The 18,632-nt window shown below is 35.7% G+C and overlaps 1 protein-coding gene across 1 annotated transcript in view; it reads right to left on the bottom strand.

Moving 5' to 3' along the window:
• Positions 1-18,632, bottom strand: part of PEX7 (peroxisomal biogenesis factor 7) — an 84,976-nt gene that overhangs the window by 48,979 nt on the left and 17,365 nt on the right. Inside the window, exons 6-8 of the mRNA XM_029224253.1 lie at positions 3,780-3,886; positions 2,017-2,130; positions 713-768 (exon numbers count right to left, since the gene is read on the bottom strand). Coding sequence (XP_029080086.1) covers positions 713-768; positions 2,017-2,130; positions 3,780-3,886 — 277 coding nt within the window. The remainder of the gene's footprint in view (positions 1-712; positions 769-2,016; positions 2,131-3,779; positions 3,887-18,632) is intronic.

Here is an 18,632-nt window from a genome sequence, read left to right as displayed (position 1 = left end):
AGTTGAATAAACTATAGTACGTCTACATAATGAAGTATTATACAGAATGAAAAAGATCTCTATGAACTGATATACAGTGATTTCTAAACTACTTTCCGAGAATTCTAGGGTAGCAAATAGGTAAATATATTGTGAAAAATAAGAATCAGGAGTTTTAAATCTGGAAAAGGAGAAAAAGTAGAATGAACCCTGTGTGGTGTGGGATCAGAACTGGGGGTATGATTAGAGATACACATACACATATTAATACATAGATACACATGTGCATACACATACATACACAGTCATATATATATATTCACAAACATACATACACTCATGCTGATTTTTTTCATATATAACAATCTTAGCCTTAAGAGTCACATAATTAGACTGAAGAAATAAAACTTCGTAATTTTTAAAATTTTAATTTAAAAGATACTGGCTATTCAATTTATAGCATAGGAAGATATTACGAGGAACAACTGTCAGGAAAAAAGGCTTTTAAACAGAGCAATCAGGCTAACCTTTAAATACTAAAGAATTTACTCATATATGTGGCCAGATCATAAAAACAGAAAAAAATAATATTAATCTCAGTGGCAAATATTCTTATGTGCTCAGCTCAGATTATTTTTATATTAGTAAGATAACTTATTACCCTTCAGAAAAGCTGCAATGAGTCAAATGGTACTTCGTATTTCACAATGAAACATATCAAAAGCCACTGTACCTTACAGTAAAATCATAGGAGCAAGAGGCCAACACGGAAGCATGAAATGGTGAAAACTACAAAAAAAACACAAAAAACCCTTTTTGAGGTTAACTGTAATTATAACATGCTACTTCATAAGGTCATTCCCATGAACATTATAATAAAGTTCATCTAACTTAACCAATTTTGTGAATATATATTATGATTGCTATTAGCACAAGTATCAAATAAACATTTAAATGTTAAAAGTTTTAAAATAATTTTTATGTTCTTTGTATATCACATCTAATGAAAATGATATCAAGGTCAAAAACTGCAAATTTAAAGACAAGTAGTATTTAGTAATAAACATGTTTTACCAGGCTGCCCATTGCAATTTTATTTCTTCCATGTTTTTCTTACCAGTACTTTAATAGTTATATACACATAATATAATTACATTTGAATGCTCTTCATAGTTTGCAAAATACTTTCACTACATTACCCTATTTCATTCTCAGAAGCACTGTGAAATATATATAGAAAATGTTTTTTAACTACTAAAACCTGTGTGCCATGAAAAAAAATCAGGGCACTGTGTCTCATATGTTGAGTTGTAACCAGTAAAATTTAAAATATTAACTACTATTTAGAATTTTTAAAATAGGAATAACATAATTATCTTAATGAAAAGATCAAAAAGGTACCTTTTTATCCTTAATGTAAAAAAACAAAGAATGAAATTGGGAAATGTCCTTTAATAAGATGTTTTCCACAGTGACTTAGCAAAATTTACCTAAATAAAAGCTGGGAAACTAACTTAAGTCACCTTATACCTGACAAATTTGAGGGGATCAGCAGAAAAAAGTTACCTCATCCTCTGCTGTTTAGAAAGTGGAAAACTGTATCTACCCTAAACTTCTGAGAACATTCATATATACAATCATGTTAGGGAAAATAAAGAATTAACTCTCTCTCTGTGCAAGTTTCAACAAAATAAAGAAACCTTCCCACTGAATGAAAAATTGTAAAGAATATAATACTAAAAGTAAATTACTATAGTTAAAAAATATTAAAAGGAATAGTAGAATGGGAATGACAGAATGAGAAAAACATTTTTATTTAATCCTAAGTACTGCTTGACTACATTATTACAATTCATTCAATAATTATTCCAGTATTTTACCCAATTTTAGCTTTCAATATTCATTATCATTCATTGGATAACAAAAACATGCATAAAAAAGAATCAATAACCCAGCCCCTAAACACCTTTTATATATACTTCATTAAATATATTTATATTTTTGTTCTATGTATAAAAAGAAAAGATAAAAACTTACTTTCACTCTCCTAATAGCATAGGTGTGACCAAGAAGTTCAAATACTGGCTGTCGTACATTCCTCAAGTCCCAGCCTCTCAAACTACAATCAACTGCCCCTGTCACCAGCAAATTCTGAAAACAATTCAGAGAAAAGTAAAGTGTGACGTCTTTGCAATTAAGCAGTACCCAAGCTTTCCTACTAGAAACAGTGTCTATTTTCTGGTATTTATTTAATCTGATCCCAGGAGTCATTCTTGAAAAGTTATATAACATTATAGAAAGGAGTCAAAATATACATCAAAAAGCAAAAATTAGTAGGACTTGAGAGAAAAGGAACTCAATATGCTTTAGGCATATGATGGAACACTATACACAACAGAAAAAGGCATAGTCTCAAACAGCATTGTAGATTTCCCAATCTACTTTTAGGAATATTAATAAGAACATAAGATTTTAAAAATTATACCTGACAAACGAGCCCACCCTTCTTTTCAGCATCCTCTGAGGTTTCTACCAAGCATTAAAAGGCAAGAGGCCTGCTAATTTACAAATATTTGAAAGTGCAAAGTATAAATTAAATTTTTATGTTTTTCTAATTCTAAATCAATCACTGCTCTCAACTCTCATGGGCCATGTCTTAATATAATATGTAACACTATCTGAGAATTTATGCAGAAAGTGGTAAGTCTCCTATCTAGTCAGGTTTTATAAATTCTGCTATCTAGAACCCCAGGTGAACCCAGAGTTCATGGCGCAAGAGGCCAAGAGCTGCGTCCACACTCAGCCCCATTCCACATCAGCCAGGGCAGTAATCCATTGTCTGAACATTTTCGGCTTCAATATAAGCTCATCTGAAAAAAAGCTGCAATGATTTAAAAAAAAATTTTTAAACTACTCTCAAGTATATATCAGCAACTTTTTTAGAATTCTTAAAAGTATAACACACAGCCCACAATTTCATTTTCCTATTTGGAAAATTCACGAGAGAGATTTGAACTGTAGTCATCAGCACTGAAAATTTTATTAAAATCAAGTATTATTTTGAATATGTTCTATATTTTTTAAATCTATTTTATTTCTTTCTATTTAAAGAACTCAGCTGATACAATGTTCTCTTAACCTTCACTGATTACTTTAAAAGTGGGAAAAATAAGGCATATGTTATACTTATTTGTCATAGTCAACAGACTACTTCAGGTACATAAACATATTTAAACAGCATATCAACACATATTTAATCCATTTCTATTTCTAATTCATATGCTCATATAGTTAGCTGAAGCTCTGCAAAAAGTTACAAATGGACACTGCTATCTTACAGAAACATGAAGCTTGGTTAGGCTTATAAGGGAAGAGAAAACAGAAAATTCTAAAAACTGATGGACTGTCAAATTAAAAATCAAGTTACAAGTAGTTCAGCAGCCTCACTAGCAAAATGAACAAGAAATGAAAGCAAAAGATGATACAAACTGGCAGGGTTAAGAGCAATAAAGTAAAAAATTACGTAAGTTGTAAAGCAGTTTCCCAAATAAACAAGTAAGGCTGCACTATTGAACTTTTGAGAATTTCTGTTTCTTATTCAGCCTGTTTTATGTGCACTTAAATCCAATTAATGCTAATGCAGGTCACTCACAATCATCAATTAGAAACGAAAGGGACTGAATTTAACTTAATGGTCCATAAACACTATCAAAGTCCACATAAACAAAGATAAAATAAAATCTAAAACATTTCAACATTAGGAAGGGCTCAGCAGCTCAGGATAGAACCAGACAAGGTACCTCATTGTATTTACACCAGTCACAACTCAGAATTTCTGCCTGATGTGCTGGAACCACAGTTCTGACTCCTGTTGTCTTCACATCCCAAATTCTCAAAGTCTGATCACCTGGTGAAAGAGGAAGACTTGATCACTTTCCATCACACCACTTGGATACTCGGTACCCATGACAACAAGTCAGGGGAAAACACACCACTTTCACTATCAGGATACGGCCACCTATATATCATATACACATATACATTGTTTTTGTTCTATAATAATGCATAAGGCCTACTAAAAGTGATGAACTACAAAAAAAAAAAGGCACCATGATAATGTTTTTAGATCTACTCAAAGCAGGAAAATCTAAATCTCACACTAAGACAAACATAGCAGTGATTAAACACACACCCAATGCATTTTTCTTCAGGACAGGAAAAGGCCCTGAAAATCTTTGTTTCTTGTAAATAAAGTTAGCACCCTATACCAGCATATTCTCTAAGAAACAAAATGGTAATAGTTTTACTGTTAAACGTGTGCAAAATCTACCAAGTTGAAAAGGATAATTTTCAAATCTTAGCTTTTACATTTATTATATTTTAAAGGGCCATCCAAAGGTGTATTTTTCACCTTGGAAAAAACAAGTTGAGAAAATTTGTCATTATACTCTGAATTACTACAAAAATGATTATACTCTGAACTACTCTGATTACTACAGATAATACTCTGAATTACTACAAAAATGATTTATATCACATAGCTGAACAAAGTCAACCCTGATTAAATGTTTTACATGCTGTTTGCCTTCAATTTTGTAAACTATGAGGAAATAACAATGACCAGATGAAAAACCCTGAATATACGTATATCTACATCAAAATTAAATTACAAACAATAACAGATCATGTGAGAAAGCTAGTTCAGCTTAATGAAAAAAAAAAAAAACAAACAACAATGTGATGGCAGGCATAGTCTTGATTCCATTTAGTAGTTGTTTGACCCTGCAGAAGTTATATAATATCTCTGAGACTGATTCCTCATTGCTAAAAAAGAAACAGAATGACTACATGCAGAATGGTATAAGAATTTAGTGTAACAAAGTTTCTGTAAATCGTTAGCATGGTCTCTAGAATATAGTAGATACGCTAATATGTGGTATATAAAAATGCTAAATTTTAAAAATTTCCTTTAGTTACCTACATACAATTTCCTATCATCCCAATTCTAAATCATATGTCATTTACCTAAGTTCAAGAGTTTTAGACCATTTTTTTCTGATTTCTTTACAAGTTGTTTAAGAAAGATAAGAATGAAATTGCTGGTGGTAATGAAATGTAGAAGTTAAGCATGGGGGCTTTGGAGCTCCAGAGCTTGGTTCTAATCCAGCTCAATCATTTGGTAGCTGTTGACGTTTAGTCAAGTTACTTAACATCCTGGATTCTTACCTTCCTCATCTATGATAAAATATCTGCCTTATACAGACCCACAGACGTGAAGGACAAATGAGTGGTTACCAGTGGGGTTAGAGAAGGGCAGAGGGGCAATATAGGGGTAGGGGATTAAGAGGTACAAGCCATTAGGCATAAAATAAGCTACAAGGATATACTGTACAACACAGGGAATATAGCCAATATTTTATAATAATTATAAATGGTGTATAACCTTTAAAAATCGTGAATCACTATATTGTACACCTGCAACTTATATAACATTGTACCTCAACTATACTTCAAAAAAACCCAACAAAAACAAATCTGCCTGATAAAGTTGAAATGAGATAAAGTTTTAAAAATAAAATAACAAAACATAACCATGATTAGAAGTCATTCCTGTCCCTATTAATAACATGAACAAATAATAACTAATATTTATTGAGTGCTTACTATATGCCAAATGCTGGTCAGCATTTTACATGTACAGTCAGTCCTCCATATTCGTGGGTTCCAAATCTGTGAATTCAACCAACCATGGGCCAAAACTATTCAGGAAAAAAAAATTCCAGAAAGTTCCAAAAAGCAAAACTTGAATTTGCTGTGCTGGCAACTATTTACACAGCATTTACATTGTATTAGGTATTTTAAATAATTTGGGGATGATTTAAAGTATACAGGAGGATATGCATAGATTATATGCAAATATGATGACAATTTATACAAGGGACTTGAGCATCTAGGGATTTTGATATCCTGGGAGGGTCCTGGAGCCAATCGCCAACAGATACCAAGAGATGAACATATTAACTTTAAAAACATCACAGCAAGTGAGGTAAAAATTTTGATAACATAAAAAGTAATTTTTGTAGTAATTTACAAATGAGGAAACTGAAGCACATGGAGCTGAAGTAAGTCAGCAGAGAGGAAACAATGGAATCAGGGCCTAGAATCAGAACCCAGGCCGCCTGGCTTCCTAGCCTGTGTGAACTATAACTACACAACGTTGCCCCCTAATGTTGTCGGAGGAGAAGTGCCACGTGATCAATGTTGGCGAAACCTTGAGCAATTATTCTTTTAATTTATACGTTAATTATTTTATAAATTGGGGAAAATTTTAATAGACACACACACACATAACATTCTGTCATATTTGCCCCACAATTATTTTAGAAGTAAAAGTAACAAAACACAACAGACAGTGTTGAAACCTCTACTGTATTTCCAACCCCATTCCCCATCCTCCTTGCCCAAGCCTACCACAATCCTGAATTCGGTGTGCATCCCTGTAGTTTGTGTTTTGGTAATACTTCTACAACATTTTTATGTATTCATAAATATGTACTATTGTTTGTGTGTGAGATTAAATTTTTTTTATATTTAAAAGGCATCATCCTCCTACTTTACAAAAGGTTGAAAACCACTCTGATAGAAGAGAGTGACTAACGTTTTTGAATCTAGCTAAGGACAGTGGGGATGAGACGGAATGATGAGTTTGAAAGTACCAAACGGAAATGGTTCAGAATTGGTATAGACTAGAGCTCCCAAAATTTCAGGGGTCCTAATTATAATCACTGTCTGTGGTCTAGCCACCAGTCAGTAGAATTTCTTTCAGAAGTCTAAGTAGCTTTGATTAAATGATCTTTCATGACTTTCCCTAACCTTCAGAGTTTACAGCAGGGTGGTGTAGATGTCCAGATTTGGTCTGCCCAGCAACACCCTTCCAGGAACAGTACCCTCTTTTCACCACGTGATTCTAGAAAGACCTATGGCTCAACACAATCGACTGGCCAAGGACAGGTCTAAGCAAGACCAGTCATACTATCTCATTTTCTGCCCCTGCCACAGCTGACAGGTCAAAAGTATCTACTTGGGATTTTTGTGAAGTATAACTGAAAAAATAATGTCAGTCCCTCTCTCACAGTAGAATTTACAGGTTATAAAATTGAGAAGCTGCTGGTGGCCCTGTGTTTCACTGTATGGAGAAAGCTGGCCTGCAGAGTCAAGTCAACAAGCAGAGAAAAGTCCAGGTTAGAGACAGAGAATGTGTCCGGGGGTCATTTAAGCATCGCTTCCCCTTTTGGGGTTGCTTTTCAATAAATTCTACAAAGACCTAAGATTGCTCAAGTTCTATCACCTATAGGCAAGGCGAGTCCTTATCATCATGGAAGCAGTGAATGGAATTCACCTGAAGCTTCAAACTCTATAAAGCCTAGCCCCAGAGAAAAAGATTCAATTTGGCACAAGCCTTCCACTAAAACATAGGAAATGCCTAAATGATGTATACTAGCTTTCAAAAATTTATATGTAATATCAGGTCTGAAATCATAAAGTCTGCTATAACCATGACTAAGCTTTGTTTAAAGTTCAATGAGCTTGTGTTCATCCTAATAATTACATTCCTAATAATTACATTTTATGGGTGTATGTGAATGCTTTAAAGTACCAAAATATTACAATAAACGTGGACTAGGAAATTAAGAAACAACTAGTAATTCTAGCAACAATATGAATGAATCTCACAAAACATAATGTTGAGCAAAAGAAACTAGACATGAAAACATAAAAACAGGTAACATTAATCTATGCTATTACAAGGCAGTTCAGTAGTCACCCTCGAGTGGGGAGGGGTCGGGGTAATGACTGGAAGGATGTGAGGGAGGCCTCTGGGATGCTCTGTTTCTTGATCTGGGTGCTGGTACACAGATGTGTTCATTGTGAAAATTCATCACATGCTTAAGATTATGCACTGTTCTGTATGTGTATTATACAATGTCTTGTTATATTATGTATATTATATACATTATATATGTGTATTTCAAATTACTCTGGGACAATATTTTGGTTCTTCACCACCATATTCAAGCAATGCTTTTTAAAAACACCATGGCTTAGGTTGTCCCCTCTTGCCGTTAATTTAAAGGGCACAAAAAAGTGAGAACTGCTCTGAATGAGCTGAGAATTCCACTTCTGCTGCACACATTCGTCACTTCCTCCTCACCACTTTGTTTTCCAGGTAGGAGAGGGACCTTCTGGCCCACTGGTACCAGGACTCATTCAACTCTTTTAGCCACCAGGACATCTATATTTATATATTTTTCAAATTACATTTTCCAGACAACTGGCTTTTCATTGTCAGCCAGATGTGATAGTGCCATAGAACCACCTGAATCACCAGCTTCTCTTATCAGTTGCAGACTTGCCACTGGCAGCAGAACCAGTGAATTTAAGTGCAGAATATGGTATAGGATGTGCTGGCTACTATTATGTCTAATTCAAGTTGCAGCGTTAAGAAATTGGGTAAGGAGAATAAGTGTAAACAGTGAATCTGAAACTGTGAAGTGAAATGAGTAGAAAAAGAATGCATATTGGGCCCAAATAATTTATTTGAAATGCCAGATGCCTATCAGATGTAATATGACTTTTTTCTTAGAGTAGAATGATTTTTTTTTTAACTACTGGACTCCACATATTCAGGCATGGCTATGATTTATGCAATTATATGGAGTCTGTAATAGCAGTAATTTAGTTTTCATTGTTCAAAAGAAAGTTTACTCCATATTAATCCTCTTTATGTAAAGAGCTCAAATATTCTTCCCTTTCATCTCATATAATTTAGAAATATGAATTCTGTACTAATACAACTTTCATGAACTAAACAAAACCAATGTCCTTAGAGGACTCTGCTAAGGAAGATCTAAATCTCTATATACTCCTCCCTTTTGGTCTGTCTTAACTTAGCTAATGATATATTTAGGTCTAGATTTGCAAATACCATACAACTTTGAAGGTGACCAGATTCTTGGAAAAACTCAAATGCTACATTCGCATATACTATCTTAAACTATAAACTGTTATAAGCAGTTGAAAGACATAATTAGCTATACATGTGCCACAGGATTCAACATAAAACTATGTCTTGACTGCCTATCATATAAGCTTCTACCATTTGTAATATTTGTGAAGACAAATATTTTACAATACTGGGTTTCTCAACCATGAATTCTGCAGTTGAAACTATTTTTATGCAAAGATTACAGTATGTTTTATAGCAAGCTCTTATCTGTAAGCAAGAAGACAAAGTAAGAGAATTAATTGATAAAGACCATAATATAACTCAAACTATAACTGACAAAACTGAGGAAAAAAACTAAAGAGTTCTCAATCTAAGGAAACCACTTCCTCTCTGAATTCAGCACTGAAACCATTCTGTCGGGTTTTTTTTTTAAAGAGATGAGTATATTTCTATTAAAACAAACATGCAATTTCCATTACATCAACAGAAATAAGCTATTTATTTAGGCATCTTAAACAGAGTGACACCACAGACTAGTACAGTGCTTTCCAAATTAGGCTGATCACTAGACTCAGCTGGGGTGATTAAAAAATATACTTCTGGGGCTTCCCTGGTGGTGCAGTGGTTAAGAATCCACCTGCCAATGCAGGGGACACGGGTTCAAGCCCCGGTCCGGGAAGATCCCACATGCCGTGGAACAGCTAAGCCCGTGCGCCACAACTACTGAGTCTGCGAGCCACAACTACTGAAGCCCACGCACCTAGAGCCCGTGCTCTGCAACAAGAGAAGCCACCGCAATGAGAAGCCTGCGCACTACAATGAAGAGCAGCCCCTGCTCGCTGCAACTGAAGAAAGCCCGCGCACAGCGAGGAAGACCCAACGCAGCCAAAAATAAATAAATACATACATACATACACTTCTCAGAGGTATCTGATTCAGTAGGACTAAGATGAAGGCTGGAATTCTGTTGTTTTTTCAAGCTTCCCAATGACTCTGTTGGTGGGCCAGGTTTCAGGATCACTGGACTAGTATGTTATTACACAAGCATGCATTCCAGATTCTACCTGGAGCAAGTTACTCTAAAACTCCGTTCTCAGAGTTTTAGTTTCTAGATAAGCAGACTCTCAATCCTTACAGCACATACGTATGCAAAGGCCATTCAGATCTTCCTCAAATATGCCCTGCTCTCTCCACATCCCCTCCCTCTGCTTCCCGCTTCTCATCTCCTAACTCTTACTTGTTCATAAGGTAGCAGTTTAAACACTATTTCCTCAGAGAAGCTTCTCTGACCAACCAACCAGCTCAAGAATCCTTTGTTACGTTTCCACAGAATTCTGAGCACACAGGTTAATCACAGGAGTCACCACTCAGAGAGCCCTTACTCTGTGCCAGGCACTGTCCTAAGCCTTTTGCTCATACTAATTCACTTAATCCTCATCAAAACTCCATGACATGGGTATTATTATCACCCTTATTTTTTAAATGAGGACTGAAGAGACAGAAGTTAAGTAGCATGACCAAAGTCACGTAATAGTGGTGAAAGCGGAATTTGACCACAGGGAGGCTGGCTGCAGAGTCCATGTCCCTAACCACTGTGCTGTACCCTCGTCCTCAAAGAGCTTCATGCTCCTTACCGTTATTGTTGCTAGGCTTTTTCTTAGCATCTCTCTTTCCCACTGGACTATACACTCACTGTATCTTCAGTGCCCAGACACAGGTGGACATTCACTAAGTATCTGACTGACTCACTGACAATGTCCCTGTCAACAATCAAATTTAACCTTAAGTATGTTTTAAAAATTCTGGTAAGATGGTTATTCCCATATCTTATATAATAATAATCAAAAATCTTTAGTGTTTGCTTGTGTAAGGTGCTCAGCTATGTCAAAGAATATACATGCCCTATAGGAAATATACAAACACAAGTCAAGCAAAGAAAACATGCAAAGAAGTGCACGGCACACAGCTTGGTAAGCAAATTTTCTTCTCTGTCTTGAAATGGCAAAGGCACAATGAGAGCTTTAGAGCTTACCCCAACTTCTACTACGCCACAAACCCTCCTTTTGTAGAGTGGAAGAAAAACTTTAAGTCTTTTCAACTTTATTGAGTAGGCAAATATTGGAAAAATCATCATGAAGAAATATTTCAGGGAAATGTCAAATGGTTGATAAATAAACCTTCCAATGAGTTTCCAAAATCATAAAATCTGGCAGAAAAATGGCTTTACTGTATTCAGTTTTTTTTAAGGAACATAGGTTACAGCTCACAGGTCCAGTGCTAGGTTTTTGTCAGATCCCTTCTGATTTATTCCAAGCCTTGGATGTGCAGACAATTTAGTTCATATTGACCCCTTATCCATCTTCTTCACCTAACCAGGATTCACTCTTGCCATTCTCAGTGTATGTAGCTGGGTACCACCTCTCTCCCATTTCCCATTCTCAACTGCAGGAGCTGAGCCAGGCCCAAGCCAATCAACACATTACAGCCTCCTCTCCCAGGCACAGTGATTAGTTTAGGAACATCCACATAGGCCATCAGAGCCCATGAGAGAAAATGAAACATTTTTAGATGTCTGAAAAGGAATCTCCCACTTTCTCCTACTGGACGGAAACAAGAAAGGATGCAGGGGCTAGAGCTACTGCCATCTTGCTATCATGTGGTACCGGATACTGAAACCAACTTAACAGAACATAGAACAAAAGAGATAGCAAGAACAGTCTTTGAGCCCTACATCCAGCTGTGTGTACATAGCCAGGTGTAATTCTGGACATTTCAACTATGTGAGCAAACAAATTACCTTCTACCTTAAGGCAGTTTGGGTCAGAATTTCTTTCACTTTCAACCAGACGTGCTGGCTGGTATGACCACAATTTACATTCATTTCTAATATAACACATGAAGGTAATGTCATTAAACTGTCTCTTTTTTCTGCTAAAGCAAATGGACATTCTGTTGATAAAAGACTCTTTTTATATACTATCTATTTACAAAGTAGAGATACTTAAGTTTTGTAATTATACTGCTAACACTCTACACACAGTCTTTTTCTGCTACTCAGTCTCACACACTGAATACTCTACATATAACATCCAGAGTCAATATTATGTATAACATGCTACACAAAAGGCCAAGGTAATACAAAGAAGTGTGTGTGACTCAGCCTGAATAAAGGGCTAATATATACAATTCTGCCTGACTTATTTATTTTTAACGTCTTTATTGGAGTATAATTGCTTTACAACGTTGTGTTACTTTCTGCTGTGTAACAAAGTGAATCAGCTATATGTATATATATATATCGCCATATCCTCTCCCTCTTGTGTCTCCCTCCCACCCTACCTATCCCACCCCTCTAGCTAGTAACACAGCACCGAGCTGATCTCCCTGTGCGATGCAGCTGCTTCCCATTAGCTATTTTACATTTGGTAGTGTATATATGTCAATGCCACTCTCTCACTTCATCCCAGCTTACCCATCCCCATCCCCATGTCCATAAGTCCATTCTCTATGTCTTTACTCCTGTCCTGCCCCTAGGTTCATCAGAACCTTTTTTTTTATTTTATTTTAGATTCCATATATATGTGTTAGCATACAGTATTTTTCTTTCTGACTTACTTCACTCTGTATGACAGACTCTAGGTCCATCCACCTCACTACAAATAACTCAATTTCGTTTCTTTTTATGGCTGAGTGATATTCCATTGTATATATGTGCCACATCTTTATCCATTCATCTGTCCATGGACACTTAGGTTGCTTCCATGTCCTGGCTATTGTAAATAGAGCTGCAATGAACATTGTGGTACATGACTCTTTTTGAATTATGGTTTTCTCAGGGTATATGCCCAGTAGTGGGATTGCTGGGTCGTATGGTAGTTCTATTTTTAGTTTTTGAAGGAACCTCCATACTGTTCTCCATAGTGGCTGTATCAATGTACATTCCCACCAACAGTACAAGAGGGTTCCCTTTTCTCCACACCCTCTCCAGCATTTATTGCTTGTAGATTTTTTGATGATGGCCATTCTGCCTGGTGTGAGGTGATACCTCATTGTAGTTTTGAGTTGCATTTCTCTAATGATTAGTGATGCTGCGCATCCTTTCATGTGTTTGCTGGCAATCTGTATATCTCCTTTGGAGAAATGTCTATTTAGGTCTTCTGCCCATTTTTGGATTGGGTTGTTTGTTTTTGTGATATTGAGCTGCATGAGCTGCTTGTATGTTTTGCAGATTAATCCTTTGTCAGTTGCTTCGTTTGCAAATATTTTCTCCCATTCTGAGGGCTGTCTTTTTGCCTTATTTATGGTTTCCTTTGCTGTGCAAAAGCTTTTAAGTTTCATTAAGTCCCATTTTTTTACTTTTGTTTTTATTTCCATTTCTCTAGGAGGTGGGTCAAAAAGGATCTTGCTGTGATTTATGTCATAGAGTGTTCTGCCTATGTTCTCCTCTAAGTTTTATAGTGTCTGGCCTTACATATAGGTCTTTAATCCATTTTGAGTTTATTTTTGTACATGGTGTTAGGGAGTGTACTCATTTTATTCTTTGACATGTGGCTGTTCAGTTTTCCCAGCACCTCTTATTGAAGAGGCTGTCTTTTCTCTACTGTATATTTGTGCCTCCTTTAACAAAGATACGGTGACCATATGTGTGTGGGTTTACCTCTGGTATTTCTATCCTGTTCCATTGATCTATATTTCTGTTTTTGTGCCAGTACCATACTGTCTTGATTACTGTAGCTTTGTAGTATAGTCTGAAGTCAGGGAGCCTGATTCCTCCAGCTCCATTTTTCTTTCTCAACATTGCTTTGACTATTCAGGGGTTTTGTGTTTCCATACAAATTGTGAAATTTTTTGTTCTAGTTCTGTGAAAAATGCCATTAGTAGTTTGATAGGGATTGCATTGAAACTGTAGATTGCTTTGGGTAGTATAGTCATTTTCACGATGTTGATTCTTCCAATCCAAGAACATGATATATCTCTCCATCCGTTTGTATCACCTTTAGTTTCCTTCATCAGTGTCTTATAGTTTTATGCATACAGATCTTTTGTCTCCTTAGGAAGGTTTATTGCTAGGTGTTTTATTCTTTTTGTTGCAATGGTAAATGGGAGTGTTTCCTTAATTTCTCTTTCAGATTTTGCATCATCAGTGTATAGGAATGCAAGAGATTTCTGTGCATTAATTTTGTATCCTGCTACTTTACCAAATTCATTGATTAGCTCTAGTAGTTTTCTGGTAGCATCTTCAGGATTCTCTATGTATAGTATCATGTCATCTGCAGTGACAGTTTTGCTTCTTTTCCAATTCGGTTCTTTTTATTTCTATTTCTTCTTTGATTGCTGTGGCTAAAACTTCCAAAACTGTGTTGAATAATAGTGGTGACAGTGGGCAACTTTGTCTTGTTCCTGATCTTAGAGGAAATGGTTTCAGTTTTTCACCATTGAGAATGATGTTGGCTGTGGGTCTGTCATATATGGGCTCTATTATGTTGAGGTAGGTTCCCTCTATGCCTACTTTCCGGAGAGTTTTTATCATAAATTGGTGTTGAATTTTGTCAAAAGTTTCTTCTGCATCTATTGAGATGATCACGTGGTTTTTATCTTTCAATTTGTTAATATGGTGTATCAAATTGATTGATTTGCGTATATTGAAGAATCCTTGCATTCCTGGGATAAACCCCACTTGATCATGGTGTATGATCCTTTTAATGTGCTGTTGGATTCTGTTTGCTAGTATTTTGTTGAGGATTTTTGCATCTACGTTCATCAGTGATACTGGCCTGTGGTTTTCTTTCTTTGTGACATCTTTGTCTGGATTTGGCATCAGTGTGATGGTGGCCTTGTAGAATGAGCTTGGGAGTGTTCCTCCCTCTGCTATATTTTGGAAAAGTTTGAGAAGGATAGGTGTCAGCGCTTCTGTAAATGTTTGATAGAATTCGCCTGTGAAGCCATCTGTTCCTGGGCTTTTGTTTGTTGGAAGATTTTTAATCACAGTTTCAATTTCAGTGTTTGTGATTGGTCTGTTTATATTTTCTAGTTCTTCCTGATTCAGCCTCGGAAGGTTGTGCTTTTCTAAGAATTTGTCCATTTCTTCCAGGTTGTCCACTTTATTAGCATATAGTTGCTTGTAGTAATGTCTCAAGACCCTTTGTATTTCTGCAGTGTCAGTTGTTACTTCTCCTTTTACATTTCTAATTCTGTTGATCTGAGTCTTCTCCCTTTTTTTCTGGATGAGTCTGGCTAATGGTTTATCAATTTTGTTTATCTTCTCAAAGAATAAGCTTTTAGTTCTATTGATCTTTGAAACTGCTCCCTTCATTCCTTTTTCATTTATTTCTACTCTGATCTTTATGATTTCTTTCGTTTTGCTAATTTTGGGGTTTTTTTGTTCTCCTTTCTCTAATTGCTTTTGGTGTAACGTTAGGTTGTTTATTTGAGATTTTTCTTGTTTCTTGAGGTAGGATTGCATTGCTATAAACTTCCCTCTCAGAACAGCTTTTGCTGCATCCCATCGGTTTGGGTCATTGTGTTTTCATTGTCATTTGTTTCTAGGTATTTTTTGATTTCCTCTGATTTCTTCAGTGATCTCTTGGTTATTTAGTAGCATATTGTTTCACCTCCACGTGTTTGTATTTTTTACAGTTTCTTTCTGTAATTGGTATCTAGTCTTATAGTGTTGTGGTTGGAAAATATACTTGATACGATTTCAATTTTCTTAAATTTTCCAAGGCTTGATTTGTAACCCAAGATACGATCTATCCTGGAGAATGTTCCATGAGCACTTGAGAAAAATGTGTATTCTGTTGTTTTCTGATAAATAAATATCAATTAAGTCCATCTTATTTAATGTTTGTGTTTCCTTATTTATTTTCATTTTGGATGATCTGTCCATTGGTGAAAGTGGGGTGTTAAACTCCCCTACTTTTAATGTGTTACTGTCAGTTTCCCCTTTTATGGATGTTAGTATTTGCCTTATGTGTTGAGGTGCTCCTATGCTGGGTGCATAAATATTTACAATTGTTATCTCTTCTTCTTGGATTGATCCCTTGATCATTATGTAGTGTCTTTCTTTGTCTCTTGTAACAGTCTTTATTTTAAAGTCTATTTTGTCTGATATGAGAATTGCTATTCCAGCTTTCTTTTGATTTCCATTTGCATGGAATATCTTTTTCCATCCCCTCACTTTCAGTCTGTCTGTGTCCCTAGGTCTGAAGTGGATCTCTTGTAGACAGCATATATATGGTTCCTGTTTGTGTATCCATTCAGCCAGCCTATGTCTTTTAGTTGGAGCATTTAATCCATTTACATTTAAGGTAATTATCGATATATATGTCCCTATGACCATTTTCTTAATTGTTTTGGGTTTGTTTTTGTAGATCTTTCCTTCTCATGTGTTTCCTGCCTAGAGAAGTTCCTTTAGCATTTGTTGTAAAGCTTGTTTGGTGGTGCTGAATTCTCTTAGCTTTTGCTTGTCTGTAAAGGTTTTAATTTCTCCGTTGAATCTGAATGAGATCCTTGCTGGGTAGAGTAATCTTCATTGTAGGTTTTTCCCTTTCACCACTTTAAATATGTCCTGCCACTCCCTTCTGGCTGGCAGAGTTTCTGCTGAAAGATCAGCTGTTAAGCTTATGGGGATTCCCTTGTATGTTATTTGTTGCTTTTCCTTTGCTGCTTTTAATATTTTTTCTTTGTATTTATTTTTTGATACTTTGGTTAATATGTGTCATGGCATGTTTCTCCTTGGATTTATCCTGTATGGCACTCTCTGTGCTTGCTGGACTTGATTGAATATTTCCTTTCTCATATTAGGGAAGTTTTCAACTATAATCTCTTCAAATATTTTCTCAGTTCCTTTCTTTTTCTCTTATTCTTCTGGGACCCCTATAATTCAAATGTTGATGCACTTAATGTTGTCCCAGAAGTCTCTGAGACTGTCGTCAATTCTTTTCATTCCTTTTTCTTTATTCTGCTCTACAGTAGTTATTTCCACTATTTTACCTTCCAGGTCACTTATCCGTTCTTCTGCCTCGGTTATTCTGCTATTGATTCCTTCTAGAGAATATTTAATTTTGTTTTTTGTGTTGTTCATCATTGTTTGTTTGCTCTTTTGTTCTTCTAGGTCCTTGTTAAAAGTTTCCTGTATTTTCTCCATTCTATTTCTAAGATTTTGGATCATCTTTACTCTCATTACTCTGAATTCTTTTTCAGGTAGACTGCCTATTTCCTCTTCATTTGTTTGGTCTGGTGGGTTTTTACCTTGCTCCTTCATCTGCTGCATATTTCTCTGTCTTCTCATTTTGTTTAACTTACTGTGTCTGTGGTCTCCTTTTCACAGGTTGCAGGTTCACACAATGAGAAGTTCATGCACTGCAACGAACAGTAGCCCCTGCTCACCTCAACTAGAGAAGGCCTGCATGCAGCAACAAAGACTCAATAATGAAGACCCAATGCAGCCAAAAATAAATAAATATTTTTTAAAAAGAAGAAAAGGGAGAAAAAAGAAAGAAAAACATAATAAATTAAAAAATAATTATTAAAATAAAAATAATGAAAAAAAAAGAGAGCAACCAAACCAATAAACAAATCCACCAATGATAACAAGTGCTAAAAACTATACTAAGATAAACATAAAAATCAAAAACAAATCAGTCACAGACAGCAAACCCCAAGTCTACAGTTGCTCCCAAAATCCACTGCCTCAGTTTTGGGATGATTTGTTGTCTATTCAGGCATTCCACAGTTGCTGGGTACATCAAGTTGATTGTGGGGATTTAACTCGCTGCTCCTGTGGTTGCCCGGAGAAATTTCCCTTTCTCTTCTTTGTTCGCACAGCTCCTGGGGTTCACCTTTGGTTTTGGCCCCGCCTCTGCATGTAGGTTGCCCTCAGGCATCTTTTGGGGAGTCTGAGGTCTTCTGCCAGCATTCAGTAGGTATTCTGTAGGAGCTGTTCCACATGTAGATGTATTTTTGATGTATTTGTGGGGAGGAAGGTGATCTCCACGTCTTACTCCTCTGCCATCTTGTAGGTTCCCCCTGCCTGACTTTGTCGCTATCAGATTTTACCTTTGGTCATGGTCAGTAAAAGAACAATTAAAAACAAAGAAAGATAATTTGGGGGCCTTAAATAATAATACAAATTAATAAAATTACATGCAATAATAAGGTAAAGGAATTTTTTTAAATGTATCAGTAATTTACGGTTTTATTTATTAATACTTTTCTAAATTATACTCATTATTAATTCTAGTTTATTACAAATGCTACCAATTAGAGCTCCTAGCAGACATGCCTTCTCTGCTTCACTAGAAGAGAAGTATGTTTCAGTTCATTCTGAAGATGGATCTATTCTATACCACTAATTCCTTCCAGAGTTTGAGGCGAATACTTTGAAACTGTAGAATATAAGACGAAAGGGCATCCCTACACTAAGAAAATGATGTTAATGTCAAACTAATTCACATCCTTACAAGAATTTTAATTGAACTTGTACTAACAGTCTCTGTATTAGGGCTTTTCACCAATAGTAAAATTATAAAATGGTCAAATTATAACCATTATGCTTAACTGCAGTCATCTTGCAGATCTGATTCACTATCAACATGAAACTCATTAGCATTTCCATTAAAAGCATAAAAATGACTAACTCACGTTA

The sequence above is a fragment of the Monodon monoceros genome, unplaced genomic scaffold, assembly GCF_005190385.1.
Source record: "Monodon monoceros isolate NGI ecotype Baffin Bay Population unplaced genomic scaffold, NGI_Narwhal_1 Super_Scaffold_15, whole genome shotgun sequence".
NCBI lineage: Eukaryota > Metazoa > Chordata > Mammalia > Artiodactyla > Monodontidae > Monodon > Monodon monoceros.
Note: the sequence above shows the minus strand (reverse complement) of the source record. Positions and strands in the feature narration are given on the sequence as shown.